The sequence below is a fragment of the Seriola dumerili genome, unplaced genomic scaffold (genome assembly GCF_002260705.1).
Source record: "Seriola dumerili isolate Sdu_G_001 unplaced genomic scaffold, Sdu_1.0 BDQW01000665.1, whole genome shotgun sequence".
Lineage (NCBI taxonomy): Eukaryota > Metazoa > Chordata > Actinopteri > Carangiformes > Carangidae > Seriola > Seriola dumerili.
In genome coordinates this window covers 1,211,734-1,228,833 of record NW_019174920.1, presented here as the reverse complement: position 1 = coordinate 1,228,833, position 17,100 = coordinate 1,211,734, and the positions used below count along the sequence as shown (strand labels likewise).

The 17,100-nt window shown below is 48.5% G+C and overlaps 1 protein-coding gene across 11 annotated transcripts in view; it reads right to left on the bottom strand.

Moving 5' to 3' along the window:
* Positions 1 to 17,100, bottom strand: part of birc6 (baculoviral IAP repeat containing 6) — a 136,251-nt gene that overhangs the window by 97,134 nt on the left and 22,017 nt on the right. For all 11 annotated transcript variants that reach the window (XM_022765140.1, XM_022765149.1, XM_022765143.1 and 8 more), the window contains exons 6-22: positions 11,060 to 11,142; positions 10,745 to 10,970; positions 10,460 to 10,629; positions 9,448 to 9,506; positions 7,636 to 9,294; positions 6,367 to 6,516; positions 6,053 to 6,278; positions 5,585 to 5,745; positions 5,283 to 5,414; positions 4,286 to 4,417; positions 3,652 to 3,818; positions 2,357 to 2,490; positions 2,096 to 2,257; positions 1,849 to 1,980; positions 767 to 864; positions 533 to 680; positions 203 to 336 (exon numbers count right to left, since the gene is read on the bottom strand). In XM_022765140.1, coding sequence (XP_022620861.1) covers positions 203 to 336; positions 533 to 680; positions 767 to 864; positions 1,849 to 1,980; positions 2,096 to 2,257; positions 2,357 to 2,490; positions 3,652 to 3,818; positions 4,286 to 4,417; positions 5,283 to 5,414; positions 5,585 to 5,745; positions 6,053 to 6,278; positions 6,367 to 6,516; positions 7,636 to 9,294; positions 9,448 to 9,506; positions 10,460 to 10,629; positions 10,745 to 10,970; positions 11,060 to 11,142 — 3,973 coding nt within the window. The remainder of the gene's footprint in view (positions 1 to 202; positions 337 to 532; positions 681 to 766; positions 865 to 1,848; positions 1,981 to 2,095; positions 2,258 to 2,356; positions 2,491 to 3,651; positions 3,819 to 4,285; positions 4,418 to 5,282; positions 5,415 to 5,584; positions 5,746 to 6,052; positions 6,279 to 6,366; positions 6,517 to 7,635; positions 9,295 to 9,447; positions 9,507 to 10,459; positions 10,630 to 10,744; positions 10,971 to 11,059; positions 11,143 to 17,100) is intronic.

The following is a 17,100-nucleotide window of genomic DNA, read 5'->3' as shown; positions in this document are numbered from 1 at the left end:
TAGAACCGTTTCTGGTGATTGTTTCACAGAAGCTATCAAACTATGAGCAACTGAACTAACTAGTATTACTATATTAATTGATATATTAATTGACCAAATGCTTTGTATAAGTTGAAGTAAACTCAAACTTCATTTTCAGCGACTGTCTAATATGTCTTTATCATCATTCCACAGTGAGCATGTTAAAAAACTGACTGCCTACCTGAAATAATGTCAGAGAGGTCGATCTCATCTGACTGGACTCCGATGCTGCTGTTGAAGGCATTCTTACAGGAGGAACCACTGACCTCCAGGTCAAAGAGCACCGGGTCAAACGGAGAGCTGTACAGACCGTACCTGCAGGAAACAGGCAGCAGAGCAAAAGGAGAGAATATTGTCTTATTAACCTTACAAGGAAATATGAAAGCAGCCTGGACATCACCTCAGCAGCAGGTGGAACTACTGACATCTGCTAAGAATAACGTCAGTAATAGAATAAAATGCTGTTTGCTACAGAGCATGCCACTCTTGAAGTATATATCTGGAGAGGTACCGGGTCTGCAGCAGTGCCTCCAGTGGGGTGAGGCGATCCTGCAGCTGTCGAGAGATGGCGGTGAGCAGAGAGGCGCAGGCCGTGCTGCAGCCCGCCAGGTCCTCCTCCTTTACATAGTTGAGCAGCACAAAGTACCAGAACACTGACCCTGAAAACAGACAAAGGAGGGGGAGGGGGTAATAGGAAATGAAAACTGTGCTGTGTGTTGATCTGAATTGTTGGTCAGTTACTTACCACCCGTTGCTGCTGCAGTCAAGTAAGGCATGTTGTCAAGGAGAGACTTCAGAAGACTGACACCCAAACCCTGTTGGCTTGGGTCTCCTTTTCCATTGCTACAAGAAATGAAACATTATTATTTTATAATTTATTATTATTCATTATTTTCTCTGTATGAATTTGTAAAAGTTATCAAGACAGAACAACTACTTCATCACAGGCTTGTTCCACTGCAGGAACTTGACGACCCATGAATTAAGGGATACGCTTTAGTCTCCACTGCACTCCCCCAACCCGCCTTGTTGGTGAGTTCCTGAACCTAAATTTAAGCATTGCCCAGGAGGTGATACTAAATCCACCTTCAGGTAGACTCAGAGTAAGTACAGTGAACTTCAGTGCCCCCCCCCCCCCCAGTCTCCAGAAGAACACCTTTAGGATGTGGTAGAACATGAATGTGCAGCTGACAAATCAGCAGAAATGATGTGATGCATCATGTCAACATGGAGCAGAATCTCAGAGGAAAGTTTCAACCTCTGGTGCATCCATGACATGAAGAACTGAGGAACTGCTCAGTGTGGGGTTCCTAATAATTAAGCAATAGAAAATCAAAGAAAATTTATATTAGTGCCTGGGGCGTCGTGTGGCGTAGTGGTCTAAGCAGGCGCCCCATGTGTAGAGGCTACAGTCTTCGCTGCAGTCGGCCCCGGTTCGAGTCCCGCATCGGACGGCCTTTGGTGCATGTCATTCCCCCTCTCTCTGCCTCCCCATTTCCTGTCTCTCTACTGTACTATCAAATAAAGGCATAAAAAATACACTTTAAAATCTATTTTAGTGCCAGTTTATCCACTGTTGTCTCTCCTGCAACTGAACTGCTCTCACCAAAGGAGCTGACTCAGTGTGACCCAGAGTCGCCATTTCATCCATGTACTGTAAAATCTAAATGATCAGATTTGAAATCAGAGTGGCCAAGTGGAAAAAAGGCAGAATGTAGAACCCAGAGCTTTCAGATTCATACAGGTTCAGGCTAAGGGAAGCCGCAGGTTCATAGGGTCATAAGGTTCCTGTAGTGGAAAAGAGCTGAAATCAACCGTGTTACTTACCTAATACAAAGTGCAAGAAAGCGAGCACATTTGTGCGCTATGCTCCGACCAGCCTCGAAGAAACACACCCGCACAATATCTGTCAGCCGTGTCCGGGTCTTTGCCAGCAGTCCCTCCTTTCCTTCTCTTAAGCTAAACACAGGCCACGACATAGAGTCTCATCATCAAGTCAAAGTGAAACGAATGTGTGACCTACATGCCCTGAATGATTCTGTCTCATCTGCTGTGTGTCCAGCTTCAGCCCTACCTGCACGGACCGTTGGAGAACACCCCAGCCAGCCAGCACAAGATGTCGAGGATGAGGCTCTGGGCGTGCTCAGTGGCCGGGCTGCCCTCTGTCCGCCGACACAGCGTGTCCAGCAGCTTCTCATGGAAGTCTGGGAACTGCAGCATGGCACAGCGTTGGACCCTGAACAGCAGAGCACAACAGAGACAGTGAGGGTTACAGCTGACTGGTGTGATGTGTAGTATGCAGCAGAGACAACAGGAGCTCCAGCAGTGTTCTCACCTCTCTTTGGGTATCGACGTCTTCTTGAACCTTCTGATTGTTACTGAAACTTCTTGCAGCAGGTCGCAGCCTCGCAGGTTCTCTGCTTTCTTTGAGGGAGCTGCTGTCTCTGTTTTCACTGCAGAAACCTTCTCCTACACACACACACACACAGAGACACACACACACCGAATAAACCAATGAACGAGACTGTCTGTTTGGTGCCAATTTGTCAATTAGTGTTAGATTCATATTTGCTACAGATGTAGTTAGTAGTTAGCTCAGAAAAGAACAGCAGTAAATGGTCAGAAAAGGTTCACATTTGGACCAACTTCGAATATTATGTCAAGAGAGACAGAGTCTGGGGCGCCTTGGTGGATCACCTGGTAGAGTGTGTATCAGTCCTTACACTCACTCTCTCTCGTGTGATATTGCTTAAATATTAGCATCTCACAATAGCCAGATTAGCCTCATTGAAAAGTCAATAGCCTAGCCGACTAAATTGGCTAACCTTTAGGCTCAAGACAAGTTTGTTTATAAAATATGTACAGTTCGCCTTGCAGTAGAAACAGGGTTTCTGCATCAAAAATAAAAATCAATGTTTTTTAAAAACTTTTTAAGACCTCAATAAATGAAAGACCGAACAATGTCAAAATTATTTCTTTTACTCAGACTTTTGTTTTTGTTCTCATGTAAATAATGTTTTAAAATAGAGTTCAACAGCACATAGTCGACAGAAACAGAAACACAGCATTAAAAGATCTAAACAACCGCAGCAGCTGCATTTTGCAGGTTGGTAGAAATAACTATTACTGCTAAACATTTTCTAAATCCTACTAAAGAATTTCATATTAATTTTTAGATAATCAGAGGGAAAATAACATCTGTTTAGTGTTTTGTAGTTCAGACTTTTTAGCCCTTATTACTATGCACAATGACTTTCTTTTCTCACTAAAAATCTAATTATCTACCTGTGGACCTGTAGACTGTAGCTGTAAACTATTAGGTAAGATCCCCCCAGCGTGTCGGCATAACCACATATTAATAATAAATTTGTGTCTGTTAACAAAGCAACAATAGCATGGAACAAGTGGCATGAAACTGCAACACTGTAATAATTATTGGCTTTGTTTTTTTCTACCAGTCTTGAACACACTATCTGCAAAATCAAATACCTACAGCAACTTTAAATACAAATTAAAGACATTTTAAGACCTCACTTTCCTTTATTTTAATTTCAGACTTTTTAAGACTTTTGAATGACCTCTGGGAACCCTGAGAAAAAACATGCTCAACAATACAGACTGACTCTGTACCTTGGAGGCCTGAGCCCGCTGCAGAAGGGTGGACAGTGAGTGGGCTTTGGTGCCCTGGGGCTTGGCGCTGGGCATTCTGACCAGAGGCCGGGGGCTCTCCTCCATGCCCTTGTCACTCACTGCTTTAATGTGAACCAGGAAGGAGCGGTACTTCCCTCCAGCCATACCTGCAGAGGAGGGAGGAACAGGACAACTTAGAAACACTGCTGCTATCACAGCTTCATGGATGACTGTTAACAAACACCTGTAGTGTCAGGCTGTGATACACACACACACTCTCTCTCTCACACACACACACACACCCACACACTCACACACACACACACACACACTCTCTCTCTCACACACACACACACACCCACACACTCACACACACACACACACACACTCTCTCTCTCACACACACACACACACCCACACACTCACACACACACACACACACACTCTCTCTCTCACACACACACACACACCCACACACTCACACACACACACACACACACTCACTCACTCACTCACTCACACACTCACACACTCACACACTCACTCCCTCACTCCCTCACTCCCTCACTCCCTCACAGACACAGACACAGACACAGACACAGACACAGACACAGACAGATAGCTCTGTTGTTACCTTTGACCAGTTTGGGGCTAGTGAGGCTGAGCATGCCTGCATGGCCAGAGAGATCCAGGCCACTGGCCAGCCACACTGGACCACACAGGATGTCCTCCTTGTGGTCCTCTAGGAATGGACACAGCATGGAGCCTACAATAAACATATCAACCACAACCAATTATGCATTAATTAATGATATGATACAGCACCAATAACAACTAGTTCAAACACATTCTTTATACATCAGAATCTTAGATCATGTGACCCATTGTACACTGAGCTGTTTGTTATGCAGGAGCCTCTGGAAAAATCCCAAAGTCATCCCCTAAAAAAGTTGGAGCTGACTCAACATCTGCTGTAAGGCAGCGCAGTGTCAGTCAGCTGGGCTCTGCAGCGGCCAATCAAATACATGCACGCTCATGTTCCTGGTAGGTTACTCTGGAATATGAACATTTCTACTGTTACATTCAAAATACATAATTGTTGCCATGAACTGACCACAGATCAGTCTTGAAATTCAGTCAGCATCATGTTCATAACAGAACTTACAGATTCAGACAGACAACACACACATGAAGACGAGTTTATGGTCATTTTGTTTGCTTAAACAATGAAATGTCATTTTGGTGGCAGTGATACATTCATTAATCGATAAATTTACTTTTGAAATGAGTTAAATGCTTCCAGTCATCAGCAGCTATATGCAGGACAAATTAAGTGCCTGATTATTGTTAGTGTCAGAAAATGCAAAAAACTGTCAGACTTATGAATTAAAAATAAAACCCATCTAAAATTAAAGATGCAAACAGCATTGATCAGGCCCTCATTGGTAAATGCACAAAATCCAAAATGGCTTTCTGTCCAGCAAAAAAAAAAAAAAAAAACAGCAGCCAGTTCTGACGTGTGTGAGTTAAACATTCAGTATTTTTCCAGCAGAATACTAATAATAAAAAAAACAACAGGTTTCTTGTGCCCTCAGTGCTTTGGCCCGAACTAAACAGGATGAATTCTTTACCTGATGTCTCCTCTATGTCCATGAACTGAATGTCCTCTGTGAAGTCATGCAGGACAGGCTGGCCATTCCTCTCCCCATTAGTGTGGAGGACATTGGAGAGGGGGAAGGAGATTTGTCTGTCCACCGCCGTCTCTGTTAGAGAGAGAAGCAACATTCAGACACAGACAGTTTTTGTATTCATATCAGTTCAACCTGGTTAGTAAAAGGTGTTGTAGGTATTCTAAACATCCCAGTTCAGTTTAGACAGATCTGCTGTCCCAGGTGTTCGTGTGTGATTAAAAGATTTCCAGCTGTGTCCTCACCGCTGACTTTGCCCAGCCCAGGTGCCTTGTTCTTCAGTAAAGTGACCTGGATCTGAGGTATGTTGACGATGTTGGCGTTCAGGACAAACTTGAAGTCCACATGGCCCACCATGCAAGCTTTCGGCAGCACCAGCTCAAACACGTGCTCGTCCCAGCTGGAGCTGCAATGAGAAGACGGCGCACCAATTGCTTAGATGTTCAGGAAAAGTTTTTTTTAAGTCAGTTCCTCTAAGAATCTAAGAACCATGTCAGTGTTACATTCTGAGCCTTGGTAAAGTAGAACAATAAAAAAATGTTCATGTTATTGGAATTTGTAACTGGTGTAATTATTCTATGTCTTACTTCTATTTGAGGGAAAATCCTGTTCTAAATGTTGGAACTGCAGTTGAGATAATTTGTGGGTTTGAGGGGATGTAAACAGGATGTAAAGCATGAAGTCGTCATGCATTCAGTGAATGACTTCACTACCTATCACTCTGAAGCTTCCAGGTGCGGGTGTGCTGGGCTGCATCTCCGTGGTGTTGCTGGTGAAGATGCTGCGGGTGGCGTCGCTGTTGCTGCTCTTGCTGCACCTCCACCCAACATGGCGGCACTGTGGCTGAGAAGCGGGGGGTCAATGTCTCAAAGCGCGTCAGCTCCACCAGGGACATCAGGCTCTCCGTGGTCAGCGGTTGGTCCACCAGGAGGTCCACTCCTGCACAGAGAGAGGCCAGAGAACTCAGCCCTGTCATGTGATACATCATCAGACCAGGCGGTGTGATATGCCATTGTGTTAGGTCTACCTGTGATCCCTGGGCTAGAAGGGTTGGAGGAGGGCTTGGCCCCCTCAAGCAGCAGTTCAGCCCCTTTAGAAAGGGGGCCATCAATAAACATGTCTCCATCATCTATATCGTCACACACACCTCCAATTTGAAGGAAATGAAGTTCTCCACCTTCAGAGAGCAGATACAAAATGAAGATTTACAGATCTACAGACACAGAACCACCACAAAATCTGAACACAGTGAGTTCTGTAAAATTAATCAACATAAAAACATATTAAGATAACATATTCTACAGCAGGGCTGTACAGCGGCAAGTACAAATCACCTATATATATTACAGTACATGCTGACAGATTAAAAACAATAAGGACTGCACAAATAATCGGAACATTATCAAAATATCAATATGGCCCAGTGCAATATCCAAATCAAAGGAGCTGCAGTTTTTTGATGAAGGTAAAATGTGTCACATTGTTGTGCATTGTCAGCACCACGAGTGCTGCGGTGCTACAGAGACGCCCTGGCCAACAAATCATATTGTCCAGATGTAAACGAACATGTTTGTTTGGTACAAGACCAACAAAAATCATATCATCATTTTTACATTTTTTTCATTGAAAATTAAATGAAAAAAAAAAAAAAAACAACCATTCCTACTGAAATCACAATGTCTGTCAAAATAATTGCGATATGATTTGTTGCATATCGTTCAGCCCTAAACATTCTTGGTTTATTATGACATATCAACATTACTTCATTCTATATCAGTAAAAATGGTCATGGACACTGGCAGTAATTAAATGGTTTAATTGTGCACTAAAAACACAGCAGTGATTAAATTTTATATGTTATTGTCAACAAATGTCATAAAAAGAGAGTTGGTCCTGATGAAGTAAGTAAACTGTGTGTAAAGCCTGAGCTCCACTGTTGACTACAACAATCTGACTGACTTGCACTAGTACATACTGTATATATACAGTAGGTGACATGTTGCTTAGTTACCATGACCACTGTAGTTTATTTTTACTTCATCCTGTACACACCTGCTGACAGATGTAATGACTGAGCACCAGATGTGGATAAATTCCGTCTGAATCACACTTGTTACAACTAGTAGTTTCCAGCTGTTTTAGGAGATCACTGAGCTTTTCTTTAAAATAACACTCAAAATTTACATCTTCAGTTATGAACCAATGAGCATGGAGCAAGTTAAAGCCCTCCTGTCAATTTCAGTGGTCAACAGCACTGCTGTCTGCAGGCAAACAGGTCCAGAAACAGGACACTCACCTTTGGTGCAGGCACAAAGGCGATCGGTCCCAGAGCAATAGGTAACTGATACAAAGGGGTCTGTCTCCTCAGCTGACCCCTCCTTCTTAGACGGCTCCACCTTGGCCAGGACCTCTAATGTGGACAGGTCCAGAATCATAATGTACCCAGCCCGTGTGGTCACCACCAGGTGACCCAGGCCTGCCACCTCTAACCGCTTGCAGTCTTTGGGGCTGGAGGCGGAGGTGGAGGAACCAGTGACAGTAGCGCTGCTGCTGCTCGTTGTGGCTGCTCCACACGCAGCACCAGAGCCAGCAGATCCTGCTAGGCCCATTCCAAACCCAGACAAGCCATTTTTGGGAGCAGAAGGAAGAGGCTCCTCAGGAGCTTCTTCACTGTCGTCCTCCCTGCTATCAAGCACATCTGGAGGAAGCAATATAAGAGAGGTGATTGCATCACAAGGGTCCCAGATCTGCTGCACCTTCACGGGTTCCTCGTCCAAGGTGACAATACGGGTGGAGTAGTTGAGCTTGTAGAGCGCAAGATAGCCCCCTCCACTCCCCCCACCCGCGGACCTCTGCTGCTGCTGGTCTCCTGGGGGCAGAATGAGGGGTGTCTGGGGCGGTGACTCCCCTGGGTGGTGGCCTTCCACCCCGTTGGCCACTGGGTGTAGGGGGTCTCCTTTGCGCTGGCTGCATAGGGCAGAGTGCAGACGGTTGAGATTGTTGAGAGCCTCCACTTGGTTTGTAGCGCTCAGAGATTCAGTGCCGCATGGCTGCAGACCCACCAGGAGGTGCACACCATCCCAGCAGGGCGTGATCGAGTCCACATAAAGATTCTCATCCTCCAGCTGTTTGGGCAGTCTCAAGCACTGCACCAGTGCTCCAGGTCGAGGCGGGGCGGAGACAGTTGCTGCAGCAAGTGAGCTCCATTTGTCCATGTGACCATCTAACCCTGCCAGGTTAGTTGCTGCATCAGCAAACTGCTGAATGTAGGTGATTGGAGGATCCTGAAGGAGAAGCTGCTCGTGTGTGTCAAACTCCATCTCTATGATCTGTGGCACAGTGAAACCCTCCTCATGGAGCCCCTTACTCATAATGTTGTTCATCTGAGCAAACACCTGCCCTGAGGACTTGTCATCCACCTCTCTGATACTGTACAGCAACAGTACGGGTATAGTCCTGCGCACAGGCTGCAGAGAGGAGGGACTGGGAGGTTGGGAACCTGCTAGATTAGAGAAGCCTTGCTGCTGGGCTGCAGTCTGGGGGTTGCAGGTCTCTATCTCCATGGGACCCTGGTCCGGTAGAGACCCAGGTTGGAAGGGCTCAGGGCCCTGAGTCCTTAGGGGTCCTTCTGTGGTCCTGCGTGTTGTAGATGGGGCTGTGGATGGGGGTCCAGCCATTGGGGTACTGGATGCTGAGCGATAGCTGAGCAGGCCTCCGGCCAGCAGGCAGGGGAAGGGAATGTTGTGGTGGTCAGGGACCTTGTCCTTTGTTTTGGCCTGGCTGTGGGCCTTGGCTTGGTTTAGTGAGGGGTTGGCACCCAGCTCCTCCAGGTCCTTGACCGTGTCCTCCAGCACACTGGCAACCACCTCCCACTGGAGCTTCTCTGGCTGCTGGAGCACACTCAGCGCCGTCACTCCGAGGCTCACGTCCATGCTCTCCCACTGAGACGGCTGGCCTGAAACAGAAGCACGAGAAGAGCTTTGAGGTTTGTCCCTTCCACACTGTAACATGACACCAGGACGCTGACAAATATCACATTCACACAGATGTGGCTCATTTACAAGTTAACAACAAGCACAGCACCAGACCTTGGATGACAGACAGTTACCTGTTATCGACTCTGATCGGGAATGCTCATCACTGTCTGAATCCTCCAGCTGGTCATCACTGGAAGAGAAAACATGACAAACATGATACAAAACAAAGTGAGAACCATAACTGAAAAATAAGAAGTAAGAAGGACTGAGTATGAGGATTTATTAAGCAGCTGTTTAAGAGTCAAAATGACTTGACATAATTCACTGTGAAAAGATCAGGAACTTTAACTGCTTCCCTGCTGTTTCTTTAATTGTATTTGATTGTATTGATTTCCTGGTTCAGTGACTGTTGTGAACAAACCTGATTTGCTTTGTAACAGAAGAGGAAATATTCCAAAAATGGAGCGCTGCTCTTTCTAAGCTGTTACCACTGATTTGAGTGACAGGTCATTAATCAGTCAGAGCTGACAGAACAGTGACAACGCCTCTGTAGCACTAAACAATGCAACAACTATGACTTGAGGAACCTGTCCATTTGGTGGGACTTATCACCATGACAACAACACGCAGCTTTGGGCTCTGCACAAGTTCAGTCAGGAACACTGGAGTTCTTTACCTTGTCCCTGAGGATCTGTTTCAAATACTAAATATCTCCAGACACCAGTCTTTTTTCAACCAGTCGACCAGTCTGTTACTGCTGCCATTCCATGTGTTGTTGTTGTTGTTGTAGTTTACTGTTCCTGCCTTCTTCTTCTCAACTTTGATGTCAGACCAGAACACTTGTAGGTTTATCATACTGCTATTGCTGCTGTTGTTATACTGCTTTTCTGTATTTTAGGTTCAAGTTGTTAAACCTCAACTTACCCTGTTGTACACCATAGTTCACATGTTGCCATAGCAACCTCTGCCTCCAGGATTTGTTGTTGTGTTGCACTTTGAGGTTGTTTGTATCATTTACATGTTCTTCTTGATGTCAAATTGATATCACTTATAAACAAAGGGTGATCATCGTTTGTGTGTGTGTGTGTGTGTGTGTGTGTGTGTGTGTGTGTGTGTGTGTGTGTGTGTCTGTGCATGTGTCACCTGTCCCCTTCTAGCTTGGGTAGGTCAGAGCAGGAAGAGGACTCCTCCAGCCAGGCCAGAGTTGGTCTCCGGGACTCGGTCAGCATCTGCTGGCTCTGGTCTCCACCACACAGGATCAGCTGCCTCAGGATGGCAGGGTCGTGTGGGTTGATCTCAAACTTCAGATGCACCTGTTCATCACACACTCATTACTCTGGGGTCAATTCTGACATTTCTTGTCTGACATGACATCTCTGAACGTGAAACAGAGGAGAGATGATATTGTCCACAGTTCAGTGATCTGACCTTCATCATTTTAGAGACGTCCCAGATGCACATCTTGCCCCTTTTGGTGGCAGCAGCCAGGAACTGCGGGCAGCTGCCGAAGCCATAGCAGGCGATCTTGTCTGAACTGTCAGGGCTGTTGGGAAACTGGGCGGGGCTGGTCGCCAGCGTCACTGACAGCGGGACGTTTTGTGTGTGCTCTCCCTTTACAAATGGACAATTTGGAGAATGTCGCTCGTGTTCCGACCTGAGGTTGGTGGAGAAACATTTAGTCATGTAGAGAGACACTTTGTAAGAGTCTAAATAACATCTAAATAACAAAGGATTTCCACTCACCATGGCTCATCTGTCGGTTCCCAACAGACCAGACACACACTGCAGGTGAAACACATGGCTCTGTCATCCCCTGTTGAGGCAGGCTGTGGAACAATGGGAGGATCATTAGAGCTCACAAACACTTACACGGCTGCAGTGGCTTCACAAAGTATTCATACCCCTTCACTTCACAAATTTACTAAAAATGAAAAACTTAAATCTCTCATTTACTAAAGTCATCAGACTCTGGAATCTAAAAAAAAGGCATTACATGTATTTTGTCATAATTAGGTTATGGCCAAAAATGTGTTCTCTTTCATAATATTCGCTCGATGTCTCACTATGGGATGCTGCAGCCCTCAGAAGCACTTATCTCATTACGCCAATCCTGATTGGCTGGTGAACGTGTTCGTCCGCGTCAGGTAGTCCCACCTGCCATAAATACCCCCTGCGGACATCACCACTTCATTCAAACACCTCTTCTCACTCGGACAGTGATGTTGCTAGGTACGCGTCCTGCGTCCCTGACGCATTAAAATCTGAAAGGACGCAGTAAACTCACTATCCATGCGTCCCAGGGACGCAGCTCATTTTTCCCATGAAAAACGATACATTGTGAACAACAACTCGTGTTTAAAATCACAGTAACTAGCAAAAGTAACTTCGCTGTCAGCAGACCAGGCAGGCGCTGTTTCAACCCTCTGCGCAGTGCGCATCTACTCTGCGCAGATGTGTTCCCCTGTGCACAGTATCGCGACATGCTAGTTTAGCCACTACCAAAACAATTAGCCAATCACCGCGGATTTCATTTCAACAATTAAAGTTACGAACTTCATAGTAGTAAATAAACTCATGTTTCCACTGCTCGTTGCTGTTTTCACTCATGTCGACAATGTCTTAACGTCTAGGGGACGTGCTGTAATGAAATAAATAAAACATGGTGGCGGTGATGAAAAATACTTTAACAGACTTTCCACTGTGTTAGTTAAGTTTCATTTGTGTGCTAAAAGTTTCACAGTGATTGACTCAGTTCATTTGATTTAGTTGATGTTCAGACAAGAAGATTTTGGTCTTATTTTGGTGACAATTTATTTGTTGACTCTGTCATGGTGATGAGAATGTTTTGTTTATGTGTTAAAATCAGCACTTTTATTGATAATTTATTTTGGTACTACAGACACCATTTTGTTTTCATTTGAATTTTAGTAATTTATTTTGGTGCTATTTATGTTGCTACAAAAATGCTATTTTATTTGAATTTTGTATGTCATGCCGCTGTGACAGTTGTTTTGCAATAAACTTTTCAGATTTGGAATCTTATTTGTTTAATTTCAGATACATTTTGAACATACATGAATATATCCGTTAATTATAACCATATCATACCACCATCAAAGGAGTTTAACACTACAATTTAAGAAATAGAAGAATATAAGAAATAAAAAAATTTATTTGGGACCCATTGAATTTCCCAGGGACCCACTCAAATCACCACCTGTGGGTCCTGGGGACTCACTACATTGAAAACCTATCAACATCACTACTCGGAGCATATCTCTCGTCCTGAGCTGGCTAGCTTAACTGTCCACAGACGGATCTTATTTAGCTTCCGTTGCCGGGCGCTTGTTAGCTCGGGGCATTTTCGTTGCTCACACCAGATCGGAGTGTACTGCGTTTCCTTGCCTTCCGGCTAGGCTAACGCTCAAGCTCGACACCCCACCACGGTGTTCGCTTCCCGGGGAATTAGCACAGCAGCTAACCTCTCGGCTTCTGTTAGCACACCAGCTAACCACCTCGTTTCCCTCCCTGCGCACCCACTCGTGAGGGATGGAGGACAAAACTCCTCACACCAGAGGATACGGAGACTCTGGGCCCCGTCACTGCCGCTGTGGGAACAAGATTTGGAGCAGGGATCCACACCAGGTCTGCTAGGGCTGGAACATGCCTGCCTGGCGATCGATGTCCCCGGCTCGTGTCAGCACTGCTCGGTGTTTACGCTCAAGAGCCTCCGTAGACAACTATCTCGCCAAGCTAGCCTCTCCGGGCACAACCCTTATCTCCCCTCCGACGGCTACGATGTTGTAGGTGAGGAGGAGAAGGATGATGCCGCGGCGGTGCCGGAGGCCAGTGTCAGCTGGGGCTCCCAGACCGAACTGGCCTCAGCCGTCCCGCCGGAGGAAGACGTCCTGGAATTGGACTACGGGGAGGATGATGAAGAAGGCGCCTTGGACCTCCTCATATCAGAGGATGAAGAAGAGGACAACTTTTTCATCACCCTGGCCCGGGCTGCGCAGCCTGCGGCCCCCACCGCCTCTCAGGAGGAAAGTGGGAGAAGCACACCAGCCCCTCCTCTTCCCATGCTCGACGTGTGCAAACGCGCTGCTGCCCGGCTGGGCATCCCCTGGCCTGTCGTCATAACAGAGACCACCAGATCCCGCTATGAGGGGAAGAAATTACTCCTGGCCAGGAGTGCAGCAAAACAACTCCTCCCTGTCTTCCCGGAGCTGCTGGACGAGGTGGCGCGTTCATGGAAAGACCGCCCGTACAGCAGTAGGAGCCCGATTCCCGGAGCCTCCTCCCTCGACTGCGAGGGGATGAAGGGCTCGGGCCTGCTCCGCATGCCTCCGATGAAGCCGCTCGTCGCCGCGCACCTGCACCCCAGGCAGCAGCGCCATCCAGGGGCCTCAGCCTGCCGTCCAAGTCTGACCGTTTCCAGTCAGTCCTGACTGAGAAAATGTACAAGGCGGCGGTGCTCTCGGCCAGAGCGCTCAATGTCCTCTCCCTAATCACGGCTTACCAGGCCGAGTTGTGTGAGGATTTTGCGCAGTCTCAGGACCCAGCTGCGTGGGAGGAAATACCGGTCATCACCGACCTGTGTCTCCGTGTCCAGCGCTGCGCGGTCCAGGCCACGGGGAGAGCGCTGGGAAATATGGTTCTGCAGGAGCGAGCACAGTGGCTAGGCCTCGCTAAACTGTCAGATAGGGAGAAGGACGACATCCTGGACATGCCCATAGTCCCGGAGGGGCTCTTCGGCTCCGCACTGGCCTCTATGCAGAAGCGGTGTGAGGCAAAGAAGAAAGAGGATGAAGCTCTCCAGCTCTGCCTCCCTCGTAAGCCCCCAGCTCCTTCTCCTCCTCCTCCTCTTGTGCAGCGACGAAGCTTCACACAGATGGCTCCACAGTTTAAAGTCCCAGCCCGCCCCGGCGCCCCTGCATGGTCAGGTAACCCGGCCCGGCTGGCAGAGGAAACCCCTGGCCTCAACCGCAGCTCCGCCGGCCCAGCCCGCGCATACTGCCCATTCTCAGGCCAGGAAGAAAAAGAGAGCGGGGTGACCGCCTCTCTCCACAGGTGATGCAGCTGGTTGTTCCCCGTTCCCCAGCCACACCTGCTTGGCTTTCAAGCGTGCTCCCCGGGGCCCACCGCGCCCCCTTCTCCCAGCCACGGCACACCATGCCAGAGCGGGCTGGAGAAAAAGGACAGTTTGCAGCGGAGGGTTCAGCTGTTGCTCCTCCCTCACGTCCACAAGCACGCACACACACACGTTTTCACAAAGAGTATGAAAATAAAATGTGTCCCGCTGTCGCATCCAGGCCAAGGGCCGATGGGCGCAGCATACAAAAGCCAAAAGAATAAAAAATATAAAATTGAATATAAGCAGTGTGGGGGCGACGCCTGCTGTCCCGCTCCGGTGAAAAGCTGCCATAGCTCTCACCGAGCGGAAACCGAGGCAGCCCCGCCGCTGCGCTGTCAGCCCGGGCTGAAAGGCACAGCGCCGCTCGGGTGGGCTGTCGCGAAAGGGCGCCACCGCACCGCGGATGGCCCCACTCTCGCTGGCGAGGGAGCTGGAGTGTGTGTCCAATCTCTCCCTCAGGTGGGAGAGTTGGAGCGCTCTTCCAGCTTCATCCTGGGTGCTGAGGAAGATCTCCGGGGGGTACAGGCTCCAATTTGCCGCCGTTCCCCCGCAATTCGCCGGCATAATTCATTCCCAGGCTCAGGGAGAGTCAGCTCGCGTTTTACAGGAGGAAATTCACTCACTGTTAAACAAGCAAGCAATATGTATAGTACCTCCCGCACAGAGTCAGAGCGGTTTTTACTCCAGGTATTTTCTGGTCCCCAAACAGGGGGGAACTGGAATTCGCCCTATCCTGGATCTGCGGGCTCTGAACAAATATCTCAGGAAATACAATTTCAGGATGCTCACACACACATCTCTGCTGCTCCCCTTCGGCCTCTCCCTGAGCCCAAGAGTGTTAGCCCCGCTGAGGAGGCGGGGCATCCGCCTGGCCACATACCTCGACAATTGGCTGCTTCTGGCGCAATCGGAGCAGGAAGCCCACGCACACGCATATTCTCACACAGCAGCTGTTCAATCTGGGCTTTGTGATGAAGGCGGAAAAGAGCATGCTCGTCCCGGCACAGAATATAATCTTTTTGGGATTATTTCTGGACTCGGTGAACTTCACAGCGCGCCTCTCGGCAGAGCGAGTGAAAACATTCAGGACATGCCTCGCGCTTTTTCATCCAGGCAGATATGTTCAATTCAGATTATGTCTGCGGTTACTCGGACTGATGGCGTCAGCCATTCATGTAGTCCGTCTCGGCCGCCTCCACATGAGGGAATTCCAGTTTTGGGTGGCCTCATGCGGGCTGGATCCCGTGCGCCATGGCGCACGGAGAGTGTGGATCACACCGGAATGCGCCAGGACACTGCATCACTGGCGAGCTCCGCGCTTCCTGACCCAAGGGGTCCCCATGGGCTCAGTCCTGTCCAGAAGGGTGGTCACAACAGACGCCAGTCTGTCCGGCTGGGGCGGAATACACGAAGGCGAGTCGGCCGCTGGATTGTGGCTCTCCAGCAATCTCACATAAATTTCCTGGAACTTTCAGCGGTGTTCCTCTCCCTGAAACACTTCCTTCCGTCCCTCCAGGGCCGTCATGTCCTGGTGAGAACGGACAATACGACGACAGTGGCGTATATCAACCGCCAAGGCGGCTTACGTTCACATTGGTTACACATGCTGGCACGCAAACTGATCCTCTGGAGCTCCGGCTGTCTCCTCTCTCTGAGAGCGATGCATGTCCCAGGTGCCCTGAACACGGGCGCGGACCTGTTATCCAGGGGCGCGCCGATGTACGGGGAGTGGACTCTGCATCCAGAGATTGTGGAACAGATTTGGACAAGGTTTGGCCGAGCTGCCGTAGATCTGTTCGCCTCGAGAGAAAACGCGCGGTGCACGCTGTTTTACTCTCTGCACAGCAGGGATGCTCCTCTGGGCGTGGACGCGCTGGCGTACGCCTGGCCGCTCGTGCATCTCTTTTCAGTGTCCGGTGGGGGTGATATTGTCATTCCTGCAAGCCTCGGTGGGCTGTCGCGAAAGGGCGCCACCGCACCGCGGATGGCCCCACTCTCGCTGGGCGAGGGAGCTGGAGTGTGTGTCCAATCTCTCCCTCAGGTGGGAGAGTTGGAGCGCTCTTCCAGCTTCATCCTGGGTGCTGAGGAAAGATCTCCGGGGGGTACAGGCTCCAATTTGCCGCCGTTCCCCGCAATTCGCCGGCATAATTCATTCCCAGGCTCAGGGAGAGTCAGCTCGCGTTTTACAGGAGGAAATTCACTCACTGTTAAACAAGCAAGCAATATGTATAGTACCTCCCGCACAGAGTCAGAGCGGTTTTTACTCCAGGTATTTTCTGGTCCCCAAACAGGGGGGAACTGGAATTCGCCCTATCCTGGATCTGCGGGCTCTGAACAAATATCTCAGGAAATACAATTTCAGGATGCTCACACACACATCTCTGCTGCTCCCCTTCGGCCTCTCCCTGAGCCCAAGAGTGTTAGCCCCGCTGAGGAGGCGGGGCATCCGCCTGGCCACATACCTCGACAATTGGCTGCTTCTGCGGCAATCGGAGCAGGAAGCCCACGCACACGCATATTCTCACACAGCAGCTGTTCAATCTGGGCTTTGTGATGAACGCGGAAAAGAGCATGCTCGTCCCGGCACAGAATATAATCTTTTTGGGATTATTTCTGGACTCGGTGAACTTCACAGCGCGCCTCTCGGCAG